Source organism: Dromiciops gliroides, chromosome 4 (genome assembly GCF_019393635.1).
Source record: "Dromiciops gliroides isolate mDroGli1 chromosome 4, mDroGli1.pri, whole genome shotgun sequence".
Taxonomy (NCBI): domain Eukaryota; kingdom Metazoa; phylum Chordata; class Mammalia; order Microbiotheria; family Microbiotheriidae; genus Dromiciops; species Dromiciops gliroides.
In genome coordinates this window covers 241,655,805-241,679,110 of record NC_057864.1, presented here as the reverse complement: position 1 = coordinate 241,679,110, position 23,306 = coordinate 241,655,805, and the positions used below count along the sequence as shown (strand labels likewise).

Below are 23,306 nucleotides of genomic sequence, written 5' to 3'. Positions count from 1 at the left end.
AAACCTAATCCAGTGATCTTTCTACGATGACTCCGTTGGACATGTTCTTCTGAAGCCCTACTATGGGTAGGGGCTGGGGAAACAAAGACCTATATGAAAACTGGTTCCTGCCTACACGAAGCTGACATTTAAGTGGGGGATGCAGCTTGTAAACCAGTTAGCACAAGATTTGAGGAGGGTGAGAACAGTAACAAGCAGGGCCAACAGGGAATGGTTCTCAGAGAAGAAGACAGCTGAGGTGAAAGTGTAAAGAAGCCAGAAGGTTTAGAGGGTGGAGGGAGAGCATTTCAAACATGGAGGACAGCTTATACAGAGGGGTGGAGGTGGGAGACTGAGTGTCAAGGTCAGGCAACAGCAAGCAGGTCAGTCTGGCTAAAAGTCTCTGAATGGAGTATTTTGCTTTTGTGTCCTTTAGTCACTCCTGACTCTTCATGACCCCATTTTTATGGGGTTTTCTTGGCAAAGATTCCAGAGTGGTTTGTTATTTCCTTCTCCAGGGTCCCCCTTTTACAACTGGGAAACTGGGGCAAAGAGAGGTTAAGCGACTTGCCCAGGATCACACAGCTAGTAAGTGTCTGAGGCTGGGTTTGAACTCAGATCCTCCTGATTCCAGACCCAGAACTCCATCCACTTCTCCACCTAGCTGCCCCCATGAAGGGAGTTTAGTAAAATGAAATGTCTGGAAAACTTGGTGCTTTAAATGCCAAACAAGGGAATTTACATTTTATAGTAGAATAAATAGGGAGCCATTGAAAGAATCTTCAGGGCATGATCAGGGCAATGGCAGATTTCTGCTTTCTTTTTTAGGAAGAATACTTTGGCAGTTGTGTGAAGGATGAATGACAAAAGCAGAGAGATTAAAAGCAGGGAGAGGGGGTAGCTAGGTGGCACAGTGGTTAAAGCACCTGCCCTAGACTCAGGAGGACCTGAGTTCAAATCTGACCTCAGACACTTGATACTTACCAGCTGTGTGACCCTGGACAAGTCACTTACCCCCGATTGCCTCACAAAAACAAACAAAAAACCCTAGGGAGTTTACCCAAAGTGAAAAATCTCTGATATAAACAAATATAGGTTTTATTTTTAAGTCTATGTCCCTTTCTCACTGAGAAATCTTCCCTGGGTATCCCAGACTATCTTCTCTGAACTCCTTTGGCTGACCTAGCCTTGATTTCAGAAGCTAGCATCTGCTCATACCTAGTCATAATCCTGTATTGTTTACCATTGTTACATATGTGCACCATTGATTTCCCAGTTACCTAGAAAGCAGCTTAAGGGACCCTTAGTTTTGGTCTTCCCTGTCAATAACTTCTTATTGTTTTTCTACTTAATAATCATGGTGGGTTGTGGGATTTTTTTGTTTTGTTTTGTTTTAGTGAGGCAATTGGGGTTAAGTGACTTGCCCAGGGTCACATAGCTAGTAAGTGTTAAGTGTCTGAGGCCGGATTTGAACTCAGGTACTCCTGACTCCAGGGCTGGCGTTCTATCTACTGTGCCACCTAGCTGCCCCCACGGTGGGGGCATGATCAGAACAGTGCCCAGGGTGATGCTAGATCCTCACGCACTGGCTGAAGGGCTTTTTGCCATGACTTAGCAGCTTTCTAGGCACATCCCCAGTAGGATAATCCCCAGGCATTGTGTGAATCTTCACCACTTGGGTTGCTCCATTTGTATCACCACCAACTGGCTTGGAGATGGTAGCAGGCACCTTTTCTTTCTTTTTCCTTTCAATCTGGGTTTTGGGTGCAGTAGCATACTTGAATAATTTTTTTGTTAGTTCCTTAATCTGAAGTTTTGCTTTTTATCTGTTTTCTTTCACAACCTGGCTAACGGGAAGTTTTCCATGACTACTCATGTATAACTTATATTGAATTGCTTGAGTTCTTGGGGGTGGGGGTGGGAAGGGATGGAGGAAAAGAAGTTGGAACACAAAGTTTTTTAAAATTGATATCAAAATTTGTTTTTACATGTATTTTGGAAAATAAAATTCTGAACAGAAAAAAAAAATGTTTCTGCAACAACACATAATTATCAGCTAAGTCTGCAACTTAAAAAGGTCAACTACCAAGAATACTAACTACTGAGCTAGATAGACCAATCAGGAACAGTCACCTATTGAAGTTGGTAGGACCATATAATGAACTTCAGTTGTGGCAGCATCTGTTTGTGGCTCTTCCTCACTACTTTGCTTGTTTTGTGACTCTTCTTTTAGATGTGAACTACATTGATTGCATTAAGTGGTTTTTCTAGCAGATATGCCTTATTCTGATTTTGTTGTGTGTCTAAAATTAGTAGTGTATAAATATTTGCAAGCCCTATTGGGGTATAAAAGCCACCAAGGCCCTAGGCTCAGGACTTTTTGGTCATACACCTGAGGTTGACTTTATTGTGATATAGGCCCTCTCCCAATAAACCTATTTCCTGATGGCTTGGAGACTTTGCTGTTTCTTTTTCTTCATGGGACTTAGAAATTTTCGTGACACTCTGAGACCTACACTGAACCTTTCTGTACCTCAGTCTGTCCATCTGTAAAATGACGATAATAACATGGGCAACATCAGTGATACTAGGGCTAATAGACACAAAATCTTTTACTCTGAACCTGCGAGCTACAGGGGGACTGATAGGAAAGGAAGAAGGCAAAGCCAAGATCCTTATAGTGCAAACTATATACCTGGGATTAGAAGCCCTTTGCTTGGCTGACCCTGACCCCAGTGCCCACATATGTGACTCTAGAAGGATGTTGCCCCAACAACTGTTCACAGTGGGCAGCCTCAGTATCTTCACATGGTCCTATGTGTGTTGACTGGGGAGCAGCAAAGGGCCAGGACACCCTGATAGTAACTAACCACAAGTGATGGGGAAATCAGAATTACAGAACCTGAGAATTGTTAGGCCCTGCAGAGGTCAACTAGTCTAACCAGAGATGCCAAACTCAAATAGAAACTTTTGTTGTTGTTGTTTAGTTGTGTCTAACAGTTTGTGGCCAAATTTAGGGTTTGCTTGACAAAGATACTGGCGTGCTTTGCCATTTCCTTCTCCAGCTCATTTGACAGATGAGGCAAACAAGGTTAAGTGACTTGTCCAAGGTCAAACAGCTAGTAAGGGTCTTAGCTCATCTTTGAACTCAAGAGGATGAATCTTCCTGACTCCAGGCCCAGCACTCCATCCACTGTGCCACCAACACCTAGCTGCCCCCAAATAGAAATGGGAGCCACTAATCTGCACACAAGGATTCCTGCAGACCACACATCAAATTGGTTTTAAAATGAAATGTTACCTCCTTTATTCCAATTTCACTTCTTTGTCAAATATTTCCCAACCACCCTTTAATCTGCTTCCAAAGCACTTCAGAACCTTGCAGCCAGTCAGCAGGCTGTGTACTTGATTCCTTTAGTCAATCCTATACCTGTATGGAATCCTCTTGGTAACAAAGCCCACAAGATCTGGTCACTCAGTTTCTCTAAGGAGGGGCCTCCTGAAGCTGCCCCTCCTGTTCATGGACACCTGTAATTATGAAGAAGGGGCTATGGAAAAGGAGACTGTGGGGGTCACAGGGTTTAAGGGTCAGGGTAAGAAAAGCTGCTCCAGTTCCATGACTGGTTTCCTATTTCAGTGAACTAAGTATTCATCAGATACAAAACAAAGATTTCTGTCCTGCTACTTGTAAACCCCTTCTTGTCATATTAGCCAATCTGATAGGTGTGAGGTGGTACCTCAGAATTGTTTTAATTTGCATTTTTCTAATCAATAGTGATTGAGAGCATTTTTTCATATGGCAATAGATAGCTTTGATTTCTTCATCTGAAAACTGTTCATATCCTTTGACCATTTCTCAATTGGGAAATGACTTGCATTCTTTTAAATTTGATTTAGTTCCCTATATTTTAGAAACGAGGCCTTTATCAGAAATACTGGTATAAAAATTGTTCCCAGCTTTCCATCTCCCTTCTAATTCTGGCTGCACTGCTTCTGTTTGTACAAAACCTTTTTAATTTAATGTAATCAAAATCATCCATTTTGCATTTCATAATATTCTCCATCTCTTGTTTGGTCATAAACTGTTCTCCTCTCCACAGATCTGAGAAGTAAATTATTCCTTCCTCTCCTAATTTACCTATAGTATCATCTTTTATGTCTAAATCATGTGCCCCTTTTCACCTTATTTTAGTAGAAGGTGTAAGATGTTGGTCTATGCCTAGTTGCTGCCATACTATCTTCCAGTTTTCCCAGCAGTTTTTGTCAAATACTGAGTTCCTATCCCAGAAGCTGGAGTCTTTGGGTTTATCAAACAGTAGATTACTATAGTCGTTTACTACTGTGTCTCCTGTTGATTAGCCATATTTTTACACACCTTTTGTTTTCCTGTTTTTTAATGAGGGAAGGAAGAAAGGAAGATTTAAAAATCAATTTTGTTCTGATAAAGCAAATGTGAAAATTGCAAAAGTAAAAATAAAACAAATCCCAGAACCTGGGAAGATTGTACAAATGAATAAAAAGGAAAGGGAACAATATCAGATGAACAATTGAAACACTAACAACATCACTGTAAAAGAAAGCATTTTGAAATTATTAAAAATTCTGATTAATTCAATAACTAATCACAATTTCTAGAGACCAAATATCAATTGTTTTTTACCATGGGATATAGAGACCATGAATGAAAGATGCAGAATGAGATGTACTAGGTCAGAGCAAATGAGTGGATTTGTTGTAATTGACTTACTATGGGAGGGGGTCAGTTTGGGGTATGGGGAAATTTGGGACCTGATAATGGGAGAGGCATTTAAAAAAAGAAAAGAAAGAAAAGATTATCAATGAAGTATGGAAGATGCATAGAAGAGAGCAAGAAGGGGCAGCTAGGTGGCGCAGTGGATAGAGCACCGGCCCTGGAGTCAGGAGTACCTGGGTTCAAATCCGGCCTCAGACACTTAACACTTACTAGCTGTGTGACCCTGGGCAAGTCACTTAACCCCAATTGCCTCACTTAAAAAAAAAAAAAAAGAAGAGAGCAAGAAGTTTAGAAAGAGAGAAAACAGACAAGTTTGGGAACTATGGTGTCTAATTCTATACAAATTTATCATGAAAATAATCTAAATGCAATATTTTTCCAGTAATAAACATTTTTATTTATAGTTTTGAGTTCCAAATTTTATCCCTCCTTCTCTCCATCCCATCTCCCTCCATGAGGTGGTAAGCAATCAGATATGAATTAAACAGGTGAAATTATGTAAAGCATTACCATATTAGTCATTTTGTATAAGAAAACTTGAATAAAAGAAAAAATGAAAGTGAAAAATAGCATGCTTCAATCTGTTCCATCTATATCAGTTCTTTCTTTGGAGATGGATAGTATGTTTCATCAATAGTCCTTTGGGGATAGTCTCATATCATTGTATTGTTAAGAATAGTCAAGTCTCTCACAGTTCTTCATGAAACAATATCACTGTCTCTGTGCACTATGTTCTCTTGGTTCTGCTCACTTGACTATACATCAGTTCACACCTGTCTTTCCAGGCCTTTGTGAAATCATCCTGCTTGTCATATCTTATAGTACAATCATGTTTATCACCTTTATATAGCCATTCCCCAATCGATGGGGATTCCTTTGATTTCCAATTCTTAGCCACCACAAAAAGAGCTGCTATAAATATTGTTGTACAAATTGGTCTTTTTTTTTCTTTTTAGAATGTCTTTGGAATATAAACCTAAAAGTGGTATTGCTGACCCAAAGGGTATGCACAATTCTATAGCCCTTTGGGCATAGTTCCAAATTGCTCTCCAAAATGGTTGGATCTTTTCACAACTCTACCAACAGTGGATTAGCATCCCAGTTTTCCCACATCCCCTCCAACATCCAATATTTTCCTTTTTTGTTATATTTGCCACTCTGATAGGTGTGAGGTGATACCTCAGAGTTGTCTTAATTTGAATTTTTCTGATTAATAGTGATATATGAAAAGGGCAGCTGAGAGTGCAACAGATAAAGTACCTGGCCTGGAGTCAGGAAGACTCATCTTCCTTAGTTCAAATCTGGCCTCAGACACTTACTAGTGTCTGAACAAGTCACTTACCGCTATTTGCCTCTTTACCAAGAAAACCGCAAATGCTATCACTAAGAGCTCGATAAGACTGAAACAACTGAACAACAACAACAAATGTATATATGAAAACTGCCTAAGGACAGATAAGATGCACTTGTGTTTCCCTCTTCATTCTGGTACAGGGAAACAGCACGCAGGCTTCTCAGCACTCTTCTAGTTTAAAAGATTCCTATCTATGTATGTGAAATGATATATTTTGTCCAAATGGAGTTGGCCAGTATGTTTGTATTGCTATGGTCAACTTGACCAACAACCAATACACCCACATTTACTTGATCACATGCTCCCTGACCACTTTTCTTGCTGTTCCATCTACCTTCCCCCTGTATCAGTACATCTTAACCTTCTGTGTGTTACCTGGTGAAGTTGATAATCTGGTGATACTAACAAAAGCCTTCTCAGAATGTTATTGTGGTTTTGAAAAAAATTTTAATAATTGAAAAAACTCTTTCAACTCAGAGGTTAGTCAAAATGAAGATGTGATTTTTTTTCCATCCAAGTTTACCAAACACCTGAAAACTATCATCAAAACCCTAGGGAGAGGGGCGGCTAGGTGGCGCAGTGGATAGAGCACTGGCCCTGGATTCAGGAGGACCTGAATTCAAATCCAGCCTCAGACACTTGACACCTCCTAGCTGTGTGACCCTGGGCAAGTCACTTAACTCCAATTGCCTCACCCCCCCCCCAAAAAAAAAAAAAACTCTAGGGAGTTTACCCAAAGTGAAAAATCTCTGATAAAAACAAATATAGGTTTTATTTTTAAGTCTAAGTCCCTTTCTCACTGAGAAATCTTCCCTGGGTATCCCAGACTATCTTCTCTGAACTCCTTTGGCTGACCTAGCCTTGACTTCAGAAGCTAGCATCTAGTCATACCTAGTCATAATCCTGTATTTTTTACCATTGTTACATATGTGCACCATTGATTTCCCAGTTACCCAGAAAGCAGCTTACAGCCCCTTAGTTTCAGTCTTCCCTGTCAATAACTTCTTATTGTTTTTCAACTTAATAATCATGGTGGGGGGCAGCTAGGTGGCACAGTGGATAGAGCACCGGCCCTGGATTCAGGAGGACCTGAGTTCAAATCCAGTCTCAGACACTTAACACGTACTAGCTGTGTGACCCTGGGCAAGTCACTTAACCCCAATTGCCTCACTAAAAAAAAAATAAATAAATTATCATGGTGGGGGGTGGCTAGGTAGCGCAGTGGATAAAGCACCGGCCCTGGAGTCAGGAGTACCTGAGTTCAAGTCCGGCCTCAGACACTTAACACTTACTAGCTGTGTGACCCTGGGCAAGTCACTTAACCCCAATTGCCTCACTAAAAAAAAAAATAAATTATCATGGTGGTTTTTTAAATCATCAAGTATTTTTTTGGTTTTCTGACACCCTTCAGTGTTTCTCTATCTCATGAAAAATTTTACATCCTGGTTAAATAAATTAAAACCAGCTTTTTTGGTTATTTCAAATATTTTTATTAAGAGTTATCTGCCAGACATTTAAAATACCCATTTTTGATGACATACTCCATTGGAGAGAGAGAATACAGAATGTAAGTAACCATGGAGCTGAGGAATCTTCTTGATTTGGGGAAGGATCTGAGAGTGCACTGCTTTTTGGTCAGCCTTGCGCTGCTCTATAATCTCAGATTTCTCTTTCTCTATGTCAAAAATCTCTCCTTCTTGGTGTCTAGGTTTACGGAGCCTCTTCTTCTTGAAGTAAGCATCAGTAAGATGATTTGGAATTTTCACACCTGAAAGGGTAACCCTGGTAGAGGTGGCAATCGCCCCTGTGGGGGCCAGTGAGCATGATGAGAACAGTGCCCAGGGTGAAGCTAGATCCTCACATGCTGGCTGAAGGGCTTTTTGCCATGACTTAACAGCTTTCTAGGCACATCCTCAGTAGGGTAATACCCAGGCATTGTGTGAATCTTCACCACTCAGGTTGCTCCATTTGTATCACCAGCAACTGGCTTGGAGATGGTAGCAGGCACCTTTTCTTTCTTTTTCCTTTCAATCCCGGTTTTGGGTGCAATAGCATACTTGAATAATTTTTTTTGTTAGTTCCTTAATCTGAAGTTTTCTTTTTTATCTGTTTTCTCTCACAACCTGGCTAATGTGGGGATGTTTTCCATGACTACTCATGTATAACTTATATTGAATTGCTTGAGTTCTTGGGGGTGGGGGTGGGAAGGGATGGAGGAAAAGAAGTTGGAACACAAAGTTTTAAAAAATTGATATCAAAATTTGTTTTTACATGTATTTTGGAAAATAAAATTCTAAACAGAAAAAAAAAATGTTTCTACAACCACATATAATTATCGGCTAAGTCTACAACTTTAAAAGGTCCACTACCAAGAATACTAACTACTGAGCTAGATAGACCAATCAGGAATAGTCACCTACTGAACTTGGTAGGACCATATAATGAACTTCAGTTGTGGCAGCATCTGTTTGTGGCTCTTCCTCACTACTTTGCTTGTTTTGTGACTCTTCTTTTAGATGTGAACTACATTGATTGCATTAAGTGGTTTTTCTAGCAGATATGCCTTATTCTGATTTTGTTGTGTGTCTAAAATCAGTAGTGTATAAATACTTGCAAGCCCTATTGGGGTATAAAAGCCACCGAGGCCCTAGGCTCGAGACTTTTTGGTCATACACCTGAGGTTGGCTTTATTGTGAGATAGGCCCTCTCTCAATAAACTCATTTCCCTACGGCTTGGAGACTTTGCTGTTTCTTTTTCTTCATGGGACTTAGAAATTTTTGTGACACTCTGAGACCTGCACTGAACCTTTCTGTACCTCAGTCTCTCCATCTGTAAAATGACGATAATAACATGGGCAACATCAGGGATACTAGGGCTAAGAAGACACAAAATCTTTTACTCTGAACCTGTGAGCTACAGAGGGACTGATAGGAAAGGACGAAGGCAAAGCCAAGATCCTTATAGTGCAAACTATATACCTGGGATTAGAAGCCCTTTGCTTGGCTGACCCTGACCCCAGTGCCCACATATGTGACTCTAGAAGGATGTTGCCCTAACAACTGTTCACGGTGGGCAACCTCAGTATCTTGACATGGTCCTATGTGTGTTTAGTGGGGAGCAGCAAAGGGCCAGGACACCCTGATAGTAACCAACCACAAGTGATGGGAAAATCAGAATTACAGAACCTGAGAATTGTTAGGCCCTGCAGAGGTCAACTAGTCTAACCAGAGAAGCCAAACTCAAATAGAAACTTTTGTTGTTGTTGTTCAGTCATGTCTAACAGTTTGTGACCAAATTTAGGGTTTGCTTGACAAAGATACTGGTGCGCTTTGCCATTTCCTTCTCCAGCTCATTTGACAGATGAGGCAAACAAGGTTAAGTGACTTGTCCAAGGTCAAACAGCTAGTAAGGATCTGAGCTCATCTTTGAACTCAAGAGGATGAATCTTCCTGACTCCAGGCCCAGCACTCCATCCACTGTGCCACGTACACCTACCTGCCCCCAAATAGAAATGGGAGCCACTAATCTGCACACAAGGATTCCTGCAGACCACACATCAACTTGATTTTAAAATGATATGTTACCTCCTTTATTCCAATTTCACTTCTTTGTTAAATATTTCCCAACCACCCTTTAATCTGCTTCCAAAGCACTCCAGAACTTTGCAGCCAGTCATCAGGCTGTGTACTTGACCCCTCTGTCAATCCTATACCTGTATGGAATCCTCTCAGTAACAAAGCCCACAAGATCTGGTCACTCAGTTTCTCTAAGGAGGGGCCTCCTGAAGCTGCCCCTCCTGTTCATGGACATCTGTAATTATGAAGAAGGGAGCTATGGAAAAGGAGACTGTGGGGGTCACAGGGTTTAAGGGTCAGGGTAAGAAAAGCTGCTCCAGTTCTATGAGAGAAGTTTCCTACTTCAGTGAACTAAGTATTCATCAGATACAAAACAAAGATTTCTGTCCTGCTACTTGTAAACCACAGTGGGACAGGGAGTCTTGTGAAGAGAGAGAAGACAAGTCCTCCATGCTCAGGCCCCTACAAAGGGATGACTTAGGCAAGAGGAAGCTTCTGGGCTCACAGAAGAATAAAGCCCCACTCACTCTAAGCTTTTTTCCCACTTCCACCCCAGGCTCCTTAACTCAAGTCTGGCCATGGTATAAGATGGCTCACACCCCAAGGGAGATCATCCACCTCCTTATCCTCACTTACTATCTCAAAATCCCTGGTCTGCTTAGGAGATGAGCAGAGGCTCAGAGAGAGGCAGGCCTCTAACCTTGATGCAAACACTGCGTCCCAGGCACTCAGTGTGGTATGAGCCACAATGCCCCCAAGGGAACCTGGGCTCTGAGCTGCCCTATTTGTAGCAAATGTTTCCTCTTAATTAAGTAGCACACATCACCTAGAAGAGAGTAGGGTCTAAGTCTCTGCCTGCTCCCACCACTTTGTGACTGCCTTCCTTGGATCAATAGCTGAACTGGACCAGCCTCAGACACTTAAAACTTACTAGCTGTGTGACCCTAGGCAAGTCACTTAACCCCGATTGCCTCACCAAAAAAAAGTAATAATAAAAATAACTGAATTGGAAAACTGCCCCACACAAGGACTTTGGAAAAATGAACACTAAGGTGGCTTTGGATGAGGGGAAAAAACAACTGTCCAATGCTAAGCTAAGATGTTGTTGTTGTTCTTTGTCCTTTGTTCTCAAAGAGGATCAAGACATTATGTCTTGACTTGTGGTGAATTGGATTTAAGAGGGAGGGCTGTCCAAAGTTACCAGCCTCACTCTCATCTTCAGAGACATCTGGGTCTTGTGGCAAGATAGATACCAGGACAACTGCAAATGGCCAAAGAAGTTAAGGGACTTGCCCAGGGTCACACAGCTACTAAGTGTCTCAGGTCACATTTGAACTCAGGTCACCCCAACTTCAGGGCCAGTGCTCTCTCCACTGTACCTCCTAGCTTCCTCACTAAGGTGAGATGGTAATTATAAGACTGACCTTGTTAGAAAACAGAGAAGAGGGGGCAGCTAGGTGGCACGGTGGATGGAGCACCGGCCCTGGAGTCAGGAGTACCTGAGTTCAGATCCCGCCTCAGACACCTAACACTTACTAGCTGTGTGACCCTGGGCAAGTCACTTAACCCCCATTGCCTCACTAAAAAAAAGAAAAAAAGAAAAAAAAAAAGAAAATGGAGAACAGAATTCTAAATAATTAAAATATTTTTATTAGGAAAGAAATTCTAGTGCAGAAAAAAAAAGTAGGAAAGCCTGGTTTTTCCAGGAGGGTGAGTCATTCAGAAGGGGAGACTTGGGGAAGAGGGAAGGTGTATATGTATAGGTGGACAGGGAAAAACTGGATCTAAACATGCATAGGGAGAGACTCCAGCAAGGTGGAGAAGGGAGAGGGGCTCCTTTATATTTCAAAGTGATATATTCCCTTTTGGTTAATTCCATGTTCAGACCCTTCCCTTCTTCAGAGGGGAAGAAAAGCCCTGAACCTGAGACTGAAAAAGGGGACAGGCAGTCATCTGATGCAGTGGCCATCACCAACAGAGATGGAGTCCCAGGGCCCTGGACTGAGCCCTGAGCAGAGGCCCAAGAACTCCTTAGGGAGGCTCTTGCAATGGAAGAAAAGCAGGGACACACACACCAGGGTGGAGGAAAATGACAACAAAACAGAGAGAATTGAAACTCTTTGAAAGTGGGTGCTGAGGGGCAGCTAGGTGGTGAAGGGGATAAAGCACTGACCCTAGATTCAGGACATGAGCTCAAATCCAGCATCAGACACTTGACACTTACTAGCTGTGTGACCATGGGCAAGTCACTTAACCCCAACTGCCTCACACACACAAAAAGAAAGAAACAAAGAAAGACTTAAGAAAGAAAAAGAAGGAAAGAAAGAAAGAGCTGAGGGAAGGCCTGTGGGCTAAGAACCAATCAGCCTGTTTGTGCACGGTTCCACTTACCGGAAGAGTCTGTAGCCTGGGCTCTGTCTGAAGTCAGAACAGACCATGCCAACAAGCACACCCAAATCAAAGACAACCATCTGCACATTCACCAGATAACAATACACTGTCCCTTCCCAGGCTCCTTCCCCTCTTTGCCCAGCCCCCACCAGCCATCACAGATTCAGCAGAGCAAATAAAAGAATTCCTAGAAGTCCTTAAAGTTTAATTTATTTTTGCCTTCATGTGATCAGAACACCACCACATTGTCATCCCATCCCCCCCAAATCCCCCATCCAAATGCAAAGCTCAACTGAGATTGTGGAAAAAGCTGAAGATTCAAGAAAAATAATGCATTATGTTTGTTTCTGCAGGAGTAAAAAGATCAGAGTTCAGTGCAACCTCAAATGTGAGGGGGGGGCTCATTCCCAAACCCTTCTGGCCCTGACTGCTGGTTGTCTCCTTGAAGAATGAGAAGGCAGAAAGAAAGGAGGCAGCAGGGGGGGGGGGTCTTAGAGAATAGGCTGAGGGCATTGATGGTGCTTCCCTGGGGTGGGGCCAGTAGAGAACAGAGATGATTCCTGGGGTCAGAGCTGGAGAGAAGCCAGAGGACAAAGGGAACAAGGCAGGAACTGGAGACTTGAATGTCCTTGTTTTCTTTCTCAAGCCCACAGAGGGCAATGCTCTCAAGCTGTAGGAAAAAAAAGGCAGATTAAGGGGGATCCTCAAAGTCCCCTCTGGGCTTAAGCCTCTGATCATTCTGAAGAGCCTGGCCTCACCCCCAATGCAATCCTCACCCCAAGTGCCCCCTTTACACCAGCCCCTCTCCAGCTCCAGGACCCCCAGAGTCTCACCTTTGGCTGTAAGAGAGACATCTGACCCCTGGGCACTGTCATTGCCTGGAGACAAAGGAAGGAAACAACCCAATCAGGGACATATTTTCCAGAACTGGGGCATGAGAAGGGAAGAGAACACTAGGGAAAGGCTGCTGGGATAAGCTTCTCCTCTGCCTTCTCATTTCTCATGTCCCAGAGATACCATGGGCTGGCCCCTTCTTTCTACCCCCCCATGACAACCCTGCACTTACCTGCAGCCTGAACATAGTTCCCTCCTTTTCCACCTGGAAAAGAAAAGAAAATCCATTGGGGAATCCAGGAGAGGAGACCATACTAAGGCCCCAAAACTTCACTGACTTGTCCTGGAGACAAACCAGATTATATCTGTGACTGCACCCGCCCCCTCCAGTCCAGCACCTAGATCCACCCATGGACACTTCCCAACCTCAGGTTCTGCATCATTGGGTGTCCAAGTCTGTTCTACAACCCTCAGCTGGGAGACCCCCAGTTCCTTTGGCAGAAATCCCCATATTCATTTCTGGTCTGAGTCTGAAGCAGTTTCCCCTCAGCCAGCCTGTTATAACCACTGCAAGGCATCCTCCAGAAAAGTGTTTTCTATTTACAGGCTTGTTCACCTAGAACCTTAGAGCCTCTAACAGTCTCTTAGATGGAAAGAGACAACTTGGGGACAGACTGAGAAGCTGCCAGGCTGGGGGAAGCCAGAATCTCCCCTGTGGCTGCTGCCTGGTGACGCCCTTCCAGTCTTGCCCACCTGACTTCTTGTGCCTCCAGATCACAACTCCAGCAGTGACTGCAATGAGGAGGAGGACAACAGCAATGCCCCCCACAATGACCCAGATGGATGAGGATGCTGGTTCTAAAATAGAAAAGAGAGATGGAAGGCCCTGAGCCCTCTCTGGCCTGAGAGTCAGTAACTCCTTCCCCAACTCCCCCCAATACCTCCACATCCCTCTGCTCTTTCTGGGGGGTGGGGGGGTGGCCTTTCCCCCAAGCCCTCCTCACCATCCTTACCCCATTTCAGGGTGAGGGGCTCAAGCAGCCCCTCATGCTGAACTCGGCAGGTGTATCTCCCTTCCTGGCCTGAGGGCATCCCCACAGCTGCCCACTTCTGGAAAGTCCCATCTCCTGCAGGCCTAGTCTCAATGGACTCTGTATCTAGCAGCTGTTCCTCCCCATCCCTGAGCCAAGTCAGGGAGATGTCCGCAGGGTAGAAGTCCTGGGCCCGGCACCGAAGGGTCACCTCCCCATTGGGGGCAGTGTGCCGGGTCACTCTGGCAGAAGGCGGGTCTGGGGACAAAGGTCAGAGACATTTCCAGGTTCTCCCATTTCCCCCTCCTCTCCCCAAGTAACAAAGATAGACATGGAGTCTGGGAACATCCCACAATCTGGGTCCTGGGTTCCCTGGGATCAGAAGCTCTGGGCTGAGGACACAGGGGAGCCAGAGAAAGGCAGCTTCTGGGCCTTGAGTGACCCGCACACTGGGGCAGGGCTGGGCAATACCTGCCCTCAGTAGAGTCTCTTTCCCCATCTCCAGGTACTTTTGTACCCACAGCAAGCAAGTCTCCTCCAGATAAACTTTCTCTCCCTCTAAGATGCTCCTCTCAGCCTCCCACTTGCGCTTGGTGTTCACAGCCTCTGGCGTCCCGGGCACCCACGTGTAGGTCTCCGTGTCCAGGGAGATGTAGTCACACCCATCGTAGGCATATTGATAAAACCCGCGTTTGAAGGTCAAGTCCGGGGAGACCTCGCAGCCATACATCTTCTGGATGGTGTGGACCCCTGCCCCGCCCCCAGTCCCAGGGTCAGCACCGCCAGGCTTTCCCTACCACGGGCTGATTCCCTGACCCGCCCACGACTCTGATGGCACTGCAAGTAGTTCCTTCTGCCTCGGGAGGGTCCCACTCCCGGGTCTCCAGTGGGCCCCTAGGGTGACCATTGAGAACATATAACAGGTGACCCTGCCTCTCATCCCCCCCTCTGGTCTGTGTACGTGATTTGTGAACCCGGGGCCCCACATCACTCACCACCCTCGCTCTGGTTGTAGTAGCCGCGCAGGTTCTGCAGGCTCACTTGGTAACTCTGTGCTTCCCCCTTGTAGATCAGCATCTGCCCCTCCCAGTACCTCGGGTCCTCCTGGGTTACCTTCTCCATCCAAGGCACCCGTGGCTCTTCCCTCTGACTTGCGCTGTCGCTGTCAAAGTGCACGAACTGCTGATCGTCCACGTAGCCCACTGCGATAAGCCTCGGCTCCCCGAGCTGGGGCTGGGACACAGCGGTGTGGAAATACCTCAGGGAGTGAGAGCCTGAGACGTGGGGACCGAGCCGAGCTCAGGGCGGTGACCGCGGAGTCCCGACCCAGTGTGACCCTTGAGCTCGTCCCGCCCAGAGTGTGGCCTCGGACTCCGAACCCCGGGCCCCAGAAAGCCTCCTCACCCCCAGCATCCCAGATCCTCCTCCAGCAAGGCCATAGTAATTCTCAGCACTAAAGCGTTTAGGGCACAGCTAGGTGGCGCAGTGGATAGAGCACTGGCCCTGCATTCAGGAGTACTCGAGTTCAAATCCGGCCTCAGACACTTAACAATTGCGCAAGTCACTTAACCCCAATTGCCTCACCAAAAAAAAAACAAAAACAAAAACAAAAAAACAAACCAAAAGCCCAAACAAAACCCAAAACAGAATTCGTCCCCGCTCTGGTTCGGGTGCCAGGTCTCTCACACTCAGCCCTTCACCTCATGTCCACCCTCTCCCAACGCTCCCTGGGAAGCTCTTTAACAAAGCTGCGCTTGGTTCTCTGTCCTCGCCCTTGGAGCCGGGGGTGGGGGTAGGGGGCGAGGGGGGCTCCCAGAGAGCTCTGCTCCTTCTTAATTCCCCCAGTAATGTCGCACCCTTTCTCCTTCATGGCGCCTCTGCCTCAGCACCCCTTGTCCTCACAGGCCTTACCAATCCACTCACCCTCCCCAAAACTAAGGGACCGATCCCAGGACCCCCACCCTCCTCCCAAAGCACAGCTGAGTGACCCACGCGCTTATTCGTTGCTTCTTCCTTTCACCCCCACCTCGACTTCCCCTGAGATTAAGCAGCTTTTTCTCGGGAAACCCACTCGGGGATGCTGTCAGGGGAGCTTCCTGTAGCCAAACCCCTCCCCATCCACACATCTCCCCTGGATGCTTTGTTCAGTCTCCTGGCGGCCACTTAATACGATTCTCTACTCACCTGCCCAGGTCTCTGTCAGGGCCAGGGCCCCCAACAAAAAGAGGGAGCGCATAAGAGGATCCATGGTTGACTGGCAGAGAAGGACAAACTCAGTGAAACCGAGTTACACTGGGTTTATATAGGGACCGATCCTTAACTTCTGATTGGCTTCCCAGAGGCTCTGCTACCCAATAGCAAATGTAAGACCAAAGACGTCACTGGTGAATGGGCAGAATGAACATGCACAGGTTAGGCGACCAAAACTGAAACTGGCCAGAGGAAATCCCCAGCTTTGTAGACCCTTTCATCTCTCTGTATTCCCAGAACAGTTTCATTCCCTCCCAGCTTCACTCTAGGAACACACAGCTCTAGTGGTCCCAGAGTGAAGCACAGAACAATAAGTTCCCAGCCCTCAACCCTTCTCTGCTGGCCCTCAACACCCTCAGTTTGACCCTTTCCTTCAAAGTTATGGAAAATTTTTCCCCACATGAAATTGAGGGTGTCAGAAGATTGAAGAAATCTGTAGACTGATTAGTTGTAGGGTGTGTTGCTACCTCCATTTTAATGACACCCATCCTAGCTGTGACTCATGTAAGTCTTGTAACCTCCTCAGGCCTGGTAGATAACCAAGCAAGGGATCCAAGAATGAAGAGTAGATCAGAGTCCAGTAACTGGAATTTAGAATCAGAATACATGAATTTGTCTCACCTTAAAAGAGGCAGGTATGTGACACAGTGGACAAAGGCCAGGGCCTGGAGCTAATATGGGAAAGTACTGGGGATAAAACTGAGGCCCCAGCACTGTTTGTTCCCCTGAAGCCTGTGGTTTAGTACCAAGTTCCTGACATAAGCCTCAGTTTACTGAAATATGCCTTCCTGTCTGCCAAGTAGCTTACTGCTATACCACAATGTACCTGTGAAAACCTGCATGTATTTCACACTTAAGAGATATATAACTGGGAGCAGCTAGATGGCACAGTGGTTAAAGCACCAGCCCTGGATTCAGGAGTACCTGAGTTCAAATCCAGCCTCAGAAACTAGAACTTACTAGCTGTGTGACCCTGGGCAAGTCACTTAACCCCCATTACCTGCCAAAAAAAAAAAAGAGAGATATATAAATGCAGCTTGGATAGTTGCTTGGGGCCCAAAGAACCAGAGGTTACTCTGCTTTGGGTCAGTGCGTCTATAAACTGCTCTTCCTTATTCCTGAGTGCCATTTGGGTTTCTCTGCTGAAATTTCCCACATTTGGTGGCTGGGAAAAACCCACTCAGGTAGGCTGTGTAGGGCCCAAATTTAATATATGGAGCATTAATTGGGTGACTCCCCAAAATATTGGGGTTCCAGAAATAATGAGGGACCTCTAGGTTCAAAGTTCCCTCCCCTCCAAACTGCCCCTTTAGATATTTCTCCCAGGCCAATAAGAAAGGAGCCTTACAGCTTCTTTTCCACAAAAGGATCAGATTTTATTACTTGGGAATTAATTAAACAACAAAGGTAAAATTAATAAAAAAACAAAGATAAGGAAATAGGGAAAAAGAAATACAGATAAATTCTCCTAACTCTAACCTAAGTCTATACAATCCCCAGATCATTTCCAATTAAGCTAATTCAAAGGAATGCAGGGTTTTTGTGTTCACTCGCCACACCTGGGACATCTGCTAGTTTCTTGCATCACCAGGAAAACCGAGGAGACAGAGTGGGTGAGTTCAATCTCCCTCCCCCAAAAGGGGAGGTCCTTCAAAAACTGCCTATGGAGAGTTCTCCTTCTGACCTCAGTAGCATACATAACTTCAGGGTGGGCCAGGTGTGGCCCCTCCCAAATGAGTCAACTAAAACTCCAATAATTTTTATCACAGCTGCATTGGCTAGCCTCCAGTGTGGAACCGAGGTGTGTGTGGGGGGGTGCCCCTGAATAGAAGTGGTGCCACCTGCACCCTGTTAGGAGGACTCTCTTCAGGAGCAGCAATCCTGAGAATCGTAGCTACTCGACCAACCGGGCTCTAATTGGAATTTGGAACGGTGGGCTCCTGGAAAATACCAGTAAGGTAAGGCCCCCGGGTGCTGTGTCTGTAGTTAGGCCTGCCACGGGCAGAAGGGGAGACTGTTCACCTCCCGATACAGGTTCAGGGCTCACCATTTGGGTGTGAGTGAGTGTGTGTGTGTGTGTGTGTGTGTGTGTGTGTGTGTATTTTGGCTCTATGGCCCAAAGCTATGGAGTCTGCGTGCGCCTTCCTCGTCTAGTGACTGAGGGGAAAGGCACCTGGTTGAGCTCTATGAGCACCCCCATCCCTTCTCTCTCTGAGACACCATACGTCCTATCCTTTTCACGTGGATGGGGCTCAATCTCAGCATACAGTCTTGGACTGTATGATTAGAAATTTTAAAAAAAGGTTAGGGGGAGATTATGGAGTCAAGATGACTCCGAGGCATCTCCAAACCCTGTGTACCGTGGAGTGGTCACTTTCAATGTGGGTTGGCCCTCAGAGGAAACTCTAGACCCAGAAATCACCAGAGCAATAGTAGTTGGTCTCACAGACCAGCCTGAGCACTCAGATCAGTTCCCCTATATAGACTCCTGGTTGGAAGTTGTCTGCACCAAACCCTTGTGGGTTCAGATGTGTAAGGGAGCACAGGGACAGGCTAGGATTTTTTTTGGCCAGGCATCAGGTTCAGACCCCCACAAGCCAGTCATCTTACAGGGGGCACCAGAAGAAGAGCCTCCCCTGTACATCTTGGCTTCAGCTCTACCACCACCCCAGAATCCGAACCTCTATCTACCTCTGGCTTCCTGTGAAACTCCCTCTCTGTCGGCTTCATCTCCTCCACTTCCAGACCCACTCCCTCCTCTTCCTCCACCACCACCACTGCCCCCAATTGCCCCCTCCCTGCCTCCATCACCTCTGCCACTCCCTCCAGCCCTTTTCCTAGACTGGAGAGGAAGACCGAGTCCCCCTGGTGTGGCGGAGGCCAGACCTGCCTTCCAGATGCCCCTCTGAGAGATCCTGAGGCAGGGATGAGAGAACCCAGATGGGATTTACCAACCAGACCAGTCTGTCTTCTATTATCAGCCCTTTACCACCACTGACCTCCGAATTGGAAAAAAAAACATACCCCTCCCTACTCTGAGAAGCCCCAGGTCATGATAGATCTCCTTGAGTCAATCTTCCACACTCAATACCACTGTCACAGTCCACCCAGTGGTTCCCAACTCCTACCCCCTATTGGACAAATACCTCCTGTGGCTGCCTGGTTCATGTGTTTGGATCTCAAGGATGCTTTCTTCTATCTGCGAATCACCCCGGACAGTCAGCTCCTGTTTGCCTTTGAGTGGGAGGACCTGGACTCAGGCTCGAAAACCCAGCTAACCTGGACTCACCTTCCCCAAGGATTCAAGAACTCCCCCACTCTTTTTGGGGAAGTGCTGGCATGGGACCTCCAGGCATTCCCTCAGCAGAAGCTTGACTGCACCTTGATGCAGTATGTAGATGATCTCCTTGCCGGATCTCCATGAGACCAGTGCTGGATGGGAACCCAGGCCCTGCTGGATCTCCTCTCTGAAGCAGGGTACAAGGTCTCCAGGAAGAAAGCCCAGATTTGCCAAACACAGGTGAAGTATTTGGGGTTCCTTGTCACACAGGGCCACTGAACTTTGGGTGTAGAGAGGATAAAAGTCATTCTCAACATTCCCATGCCAAGGACCAAGAGGCAGCTCCGTGAATTCCTCAGGGCAGCTGGATACTGTCGCATCTGGATGCCAGGGTTTGCCTAGCTCGCCAAACCCCTGTATGAGGCCCTCTTGGCACTGGAGCACAGCCCCTCCCCCCACTTTGGGGGGAGATGCAGGAGCAAGCTTTCAGAGAGATTAAGCACTTACTCACACAGGCCCCTGTATTAGGTCTCCCTGATGTCTCCAGGTCTTTTAATCTATTTGTGACTGAGAAGAACAAAGTTGCCCTGGGGGTCCTTAGGACTACTGGGCCATGGGAGAGGCCCATTGCCTACCTATCCAAGCATCTTGATCCTATCTGAGCAGGATGGCCTCCCTGCTTGAGGGGTCCAGCAGCTACTGTCCTTGTCAAAGAGGCTGAGAAGCTAACCTTGGGACAGACTATCCACATTAGAGTCCCTCACTCTGTTGTCACCCTCATGAATTCCCATAGCCACCGGTGGATATCTAACCCATGGCTGGCCCAGTATCAGGGACTCCTACATGAAAACCCCTGAGTTTGGGTTGAGACAGTTAAGACACTGAATCCTGCCACTTTCTTGCCCACCAAGCAGGGGCCCCCTGAACATGACTGTGCCAAGGTCATAGAGGAAATACATTCTAGTGGACCTGACTTGTCTGATCAACCCCTGCCTAACCCTGACATCCAACTCTTCACTGACGGGAGCAGCTTTATGAGGGATGGTGAACGACTGGCAGGGTACACCATCATTACCCAGGATGCAGTGATAGAGGCAGGGCCCCTGCCTCAGGGGTGGTCAGCCCAGAAGGCAGAACTACGGGCCCTCATACATGCCCTACAACTGGTAGAGTACATGTCAGTGAACATCCATACTAACTCACTGTATGCTTTTGCAACCCTCCACATCCATGGGGCCATCTACAAGGAACCCGGGGACTCCTTACTTCAGGGTGCAAGCATATTAAAAAACAGTCTGAAATCCTGGAACTGCTTGAGGCTATCTGGAAACCCAGAAGGGTCTCAGTCATTCATTGCTGAGGCCATCAGGTTGGGGATGATCCCATCATAAAAGGGAACAGTCTTGCTGACAGGACGGCCGGGCAGGCAGCAGAATTGGCTAGCACAAGGGAGGGTTACCTCCTTGTGCAAAGGGGTGGGGAATCAGCGCCAGTAGAAACTGAAACTGAAGCCCTAGCATACACCCCAAGGATGTAGGCTGGGCTCAGAAGGAGGGGGCACAACAGAACACCACTGGGAATTGGGTGCTCCCAGATGGGCACCTCTTTATCCCTCGGAAGGACGCATATGCTTTCATTTGCCAGCGGCATGCTCTCATACACCTTGGGAAGACTGCCTTAGAAGCCATGCTTCAGAAATATTACTATGCCACTAAGATGGCCTCCTTGTGTGCCTCTGCCAGCCTACAATGCCATACCTGCACTAAGAATAACCCCAGCCAGGGCCCCAACAAACCTCTGGGGGTTCAGCCAGCAGGGACAGCCCCTTTCGAGGACTTGGTAGTAGACTTCACAGAGGTCAAAGCCTGCCCTAACATTGCTATCCTCTTCTGAGGATGTACCTCAATCTTCCTTGTCACTAAAGAAACTTTCTATGGTCCTCATCTTTCTCTGTCTGCTCTTCCTGACAGTCTTTTACTTGACTTTTAACTCCTTCTTAAAGTGGGGCACTACTTCCAGGTTGCCCTGTCCCAAGCTTCAGGGGGATCCCAGGTGGTATGATTTAAGGAGGGGCAGGTTCTTCACTCACCTGGCTTGTTCCCTGGTCTGTAGATAACCCCAGGCTAACTTGCTAATTAACCAGGCAGCAAAACTTTGTGTGCTGTGGTTGTTAGCTGTGATGAGCCTCTTCCCCTCCCCAACCTGGGCCACCACAACTCAAGCCTACTTCCTGGTTTCCACAGGGGTGAACCACCCAAGTTCAGCCTCATCTTCAGCAGAGACCCCTGTAATCTCCCCCTGGCCAACTGCTCAGCCCTCTCACCAGACTGTGAGCTTAGTTCTAGAAGAAGCTGGTGCTGTAGCTGGTTCAGAGACTCTTTGGGGGGGGGTGTCTCTTTCTCTGGTGAGGTCTCACTGGGACTAGATCTGTGTCAGCATGACCTTGGGATTGGTCTCCACTCCTGCCCTGGCACAGCAGCCCCCTCCTGTTGACCTAAGCTGTCTTTGGATTGAAAATAATTTCAGCCAGTTCTTTTGTTGGTTCTGCTGCTCCAGGAATTATTCTATGGCATTATTTGGAGGTTTTTTGGAGCAATCATGTCTTGAGTTCCAAGAGCTTACTCATCAATAGAGGTTTAAAAAAATTTCTCCAATGGGCCAAGGATATGAGCAGGCATTTTCAGATGAAGAAATTTAAAGCTCTTTTGGGATCAAAAGAAGAAAGATGGGGGTGGAGCTAGGTGGACCAGTGGATAAAGCACTGGCCCTGGATTCAGGAGTACCTGAATTAAAATCCAGTCTCAGACACTTGACACTTACTAGCTTTGTGACCCTGGGCAAGTCACTTAACTCTCATTGCCCTGCAAAAAAAATTAAAGCTCTCTACAGCCATATGGGAAAATGTTCCCAAATACTACTGAATAGAGAAATACAAATTAAAACTACTTTGAGGTACCACCTCACATGTATCCAATTGGCTAATATGACAAAAGAAGAAAATTATTAATGTTGAAGATGTGAGAAAACTGGAACACTAATACACTGTCGGTGGATCTGTGAACTGATCCAACCATTCTGGAGATCAGTTTGGAACCATGCCCCAAATGCTATAAAACTGTGCATACCCTTTGACCCAACAATAGCACTACTAGGTCTATATCTCAAAGGGATCATAAAGAAGAGAAAAGGACCCACATCTACAAAAATATTTATAACTGCTTTTTGTGGTGGCAAAGAATTAGAAATTGAGGGAATGCTCAACAACTGGGGAAGGGCTAAACAAACTGTGGCATATGAATGTAATGGAATGATATTGTGCTGTAAGAAATGATCAGCAGGCAGATTTTAGAAAAAAAACTGGAAAGACTTTCATGAACTGATGCAGAGTGAAGTAAGCCAAACCAGGAGAACATTGTACACAGTAACAGCAACATTGTATGATGATCAGCTGTGATAGACTTGACTCTTAGCAATACAATGATGATCCAAGAGAATTACAAAAGAATCATGATAGAAAATACTCTCCTATGGGGCAGCTAGGTGGTGCAGTGGATAAAGCACTGGCCCTGGATTCAGGATGACCTTGGTTCAAATCTGCCCTCAGACACTTGACACTTACTAGCAGTGTGACCCTGGGCAAGTCACTTAACCCTCATTGCCCTGCACCAAAAAAAAGAAAGGAAGGAAGGAAGGAGGAAGGAAGGAAGGAGGAAGGAAGGAAGGAAGGAAATACTCTCCACATCTAGAAAAAGAACTATGGAGTATGATTGTAGAAGGAAGCATATTTTCACTTTTGTTGTTGTTTTTTGTGTTTCTTCTCTCTTGTGGTTTTCCCCTTTTGTTCTGATTCTTCCCTCA

General features: G+C 46.1%; 1 protein-coding gene and 1 pseudogene across 5 annotated transcripts; both read right to left on the bottom strand.

Moving 5' to 3' along the window:
- The window catches only part of LOC122754960, a 35,944-nt pseudogene extending 23,811 nt beyond the window's left edge, over positions 1–12,133 (bottom strand).
- Positions 12,134–12,247: 114 nt separating this feature from the next.
- On the bottom strand, positions 12,248–16,205 carry LOC122753053 (patr class I histocompatibility antigen, A-108 alpha chain-like). Of its 5 annotated transcripts, none has more exons than XM_044000139.1 (8): positions 16,103–16,205; positions 14,914–15,080; positions 14,390–14,668; positions 13,892–14,176; positions 13,641–13,745; positions 13,120–13,152; positions 12,887–12,931; positions 12,248–12,723 (listed from the first exon to the last, which is right to left on the bottom strand). In XM_044000139.1, the coding sequence occupies exons 2-8, from the start codon at positions 15,038–15,040 to the stop codon at positions 12,719–12,721; spliced, it is 879 nt and encodes a 292-aa protein (XP_043856074.1). In that variant the 5' UTR covers positions 15,041–15,080; positions 16,103–16,205; the 3' UTR covers positions 12,248–12,718. The 5 variants fall into 5 exon arrangements, with proteins under 5 accessions (XP_043856074.1, XP_043856073.1, XP_043856077.1 ...); XM_044000138.1 differs by having other exon boundaries at positions 14,914–15,192; positions 16,103–16,200; XM_044000142.1 differs by having other exon boundaries at positions 13,901–14,176; positions 14,914–15,192; positions 16,103–16,200.
- Between the last annotated feature and the right edge of the window lie 7,101 nt (positions 16,206–23,306).

Coding starts and splice junctions, on each gene's coding strand:
- LOC122753053 (XM_044000138.1), bottom strand. CDS start 16,166: ATGGATCCTCTTATGCGCTCCCTCTTTTTGTTGGGGGCCCTGGCCCTG. Junction 13,746..13,891: donor CCTGAAATGGGGTAAGGATG/GTGAGGAGGGCT, acceptor TTTCTATTTTAG/AACCAGCATCCTCATCCATC. Junction 13,153..13,640: donor CTGGAGGCACAAGAAGTCAG/GTGGGCAAGACT, acceptor TTTCTTTTCCAG/GTGGAAAAGGAGGGAACTAT.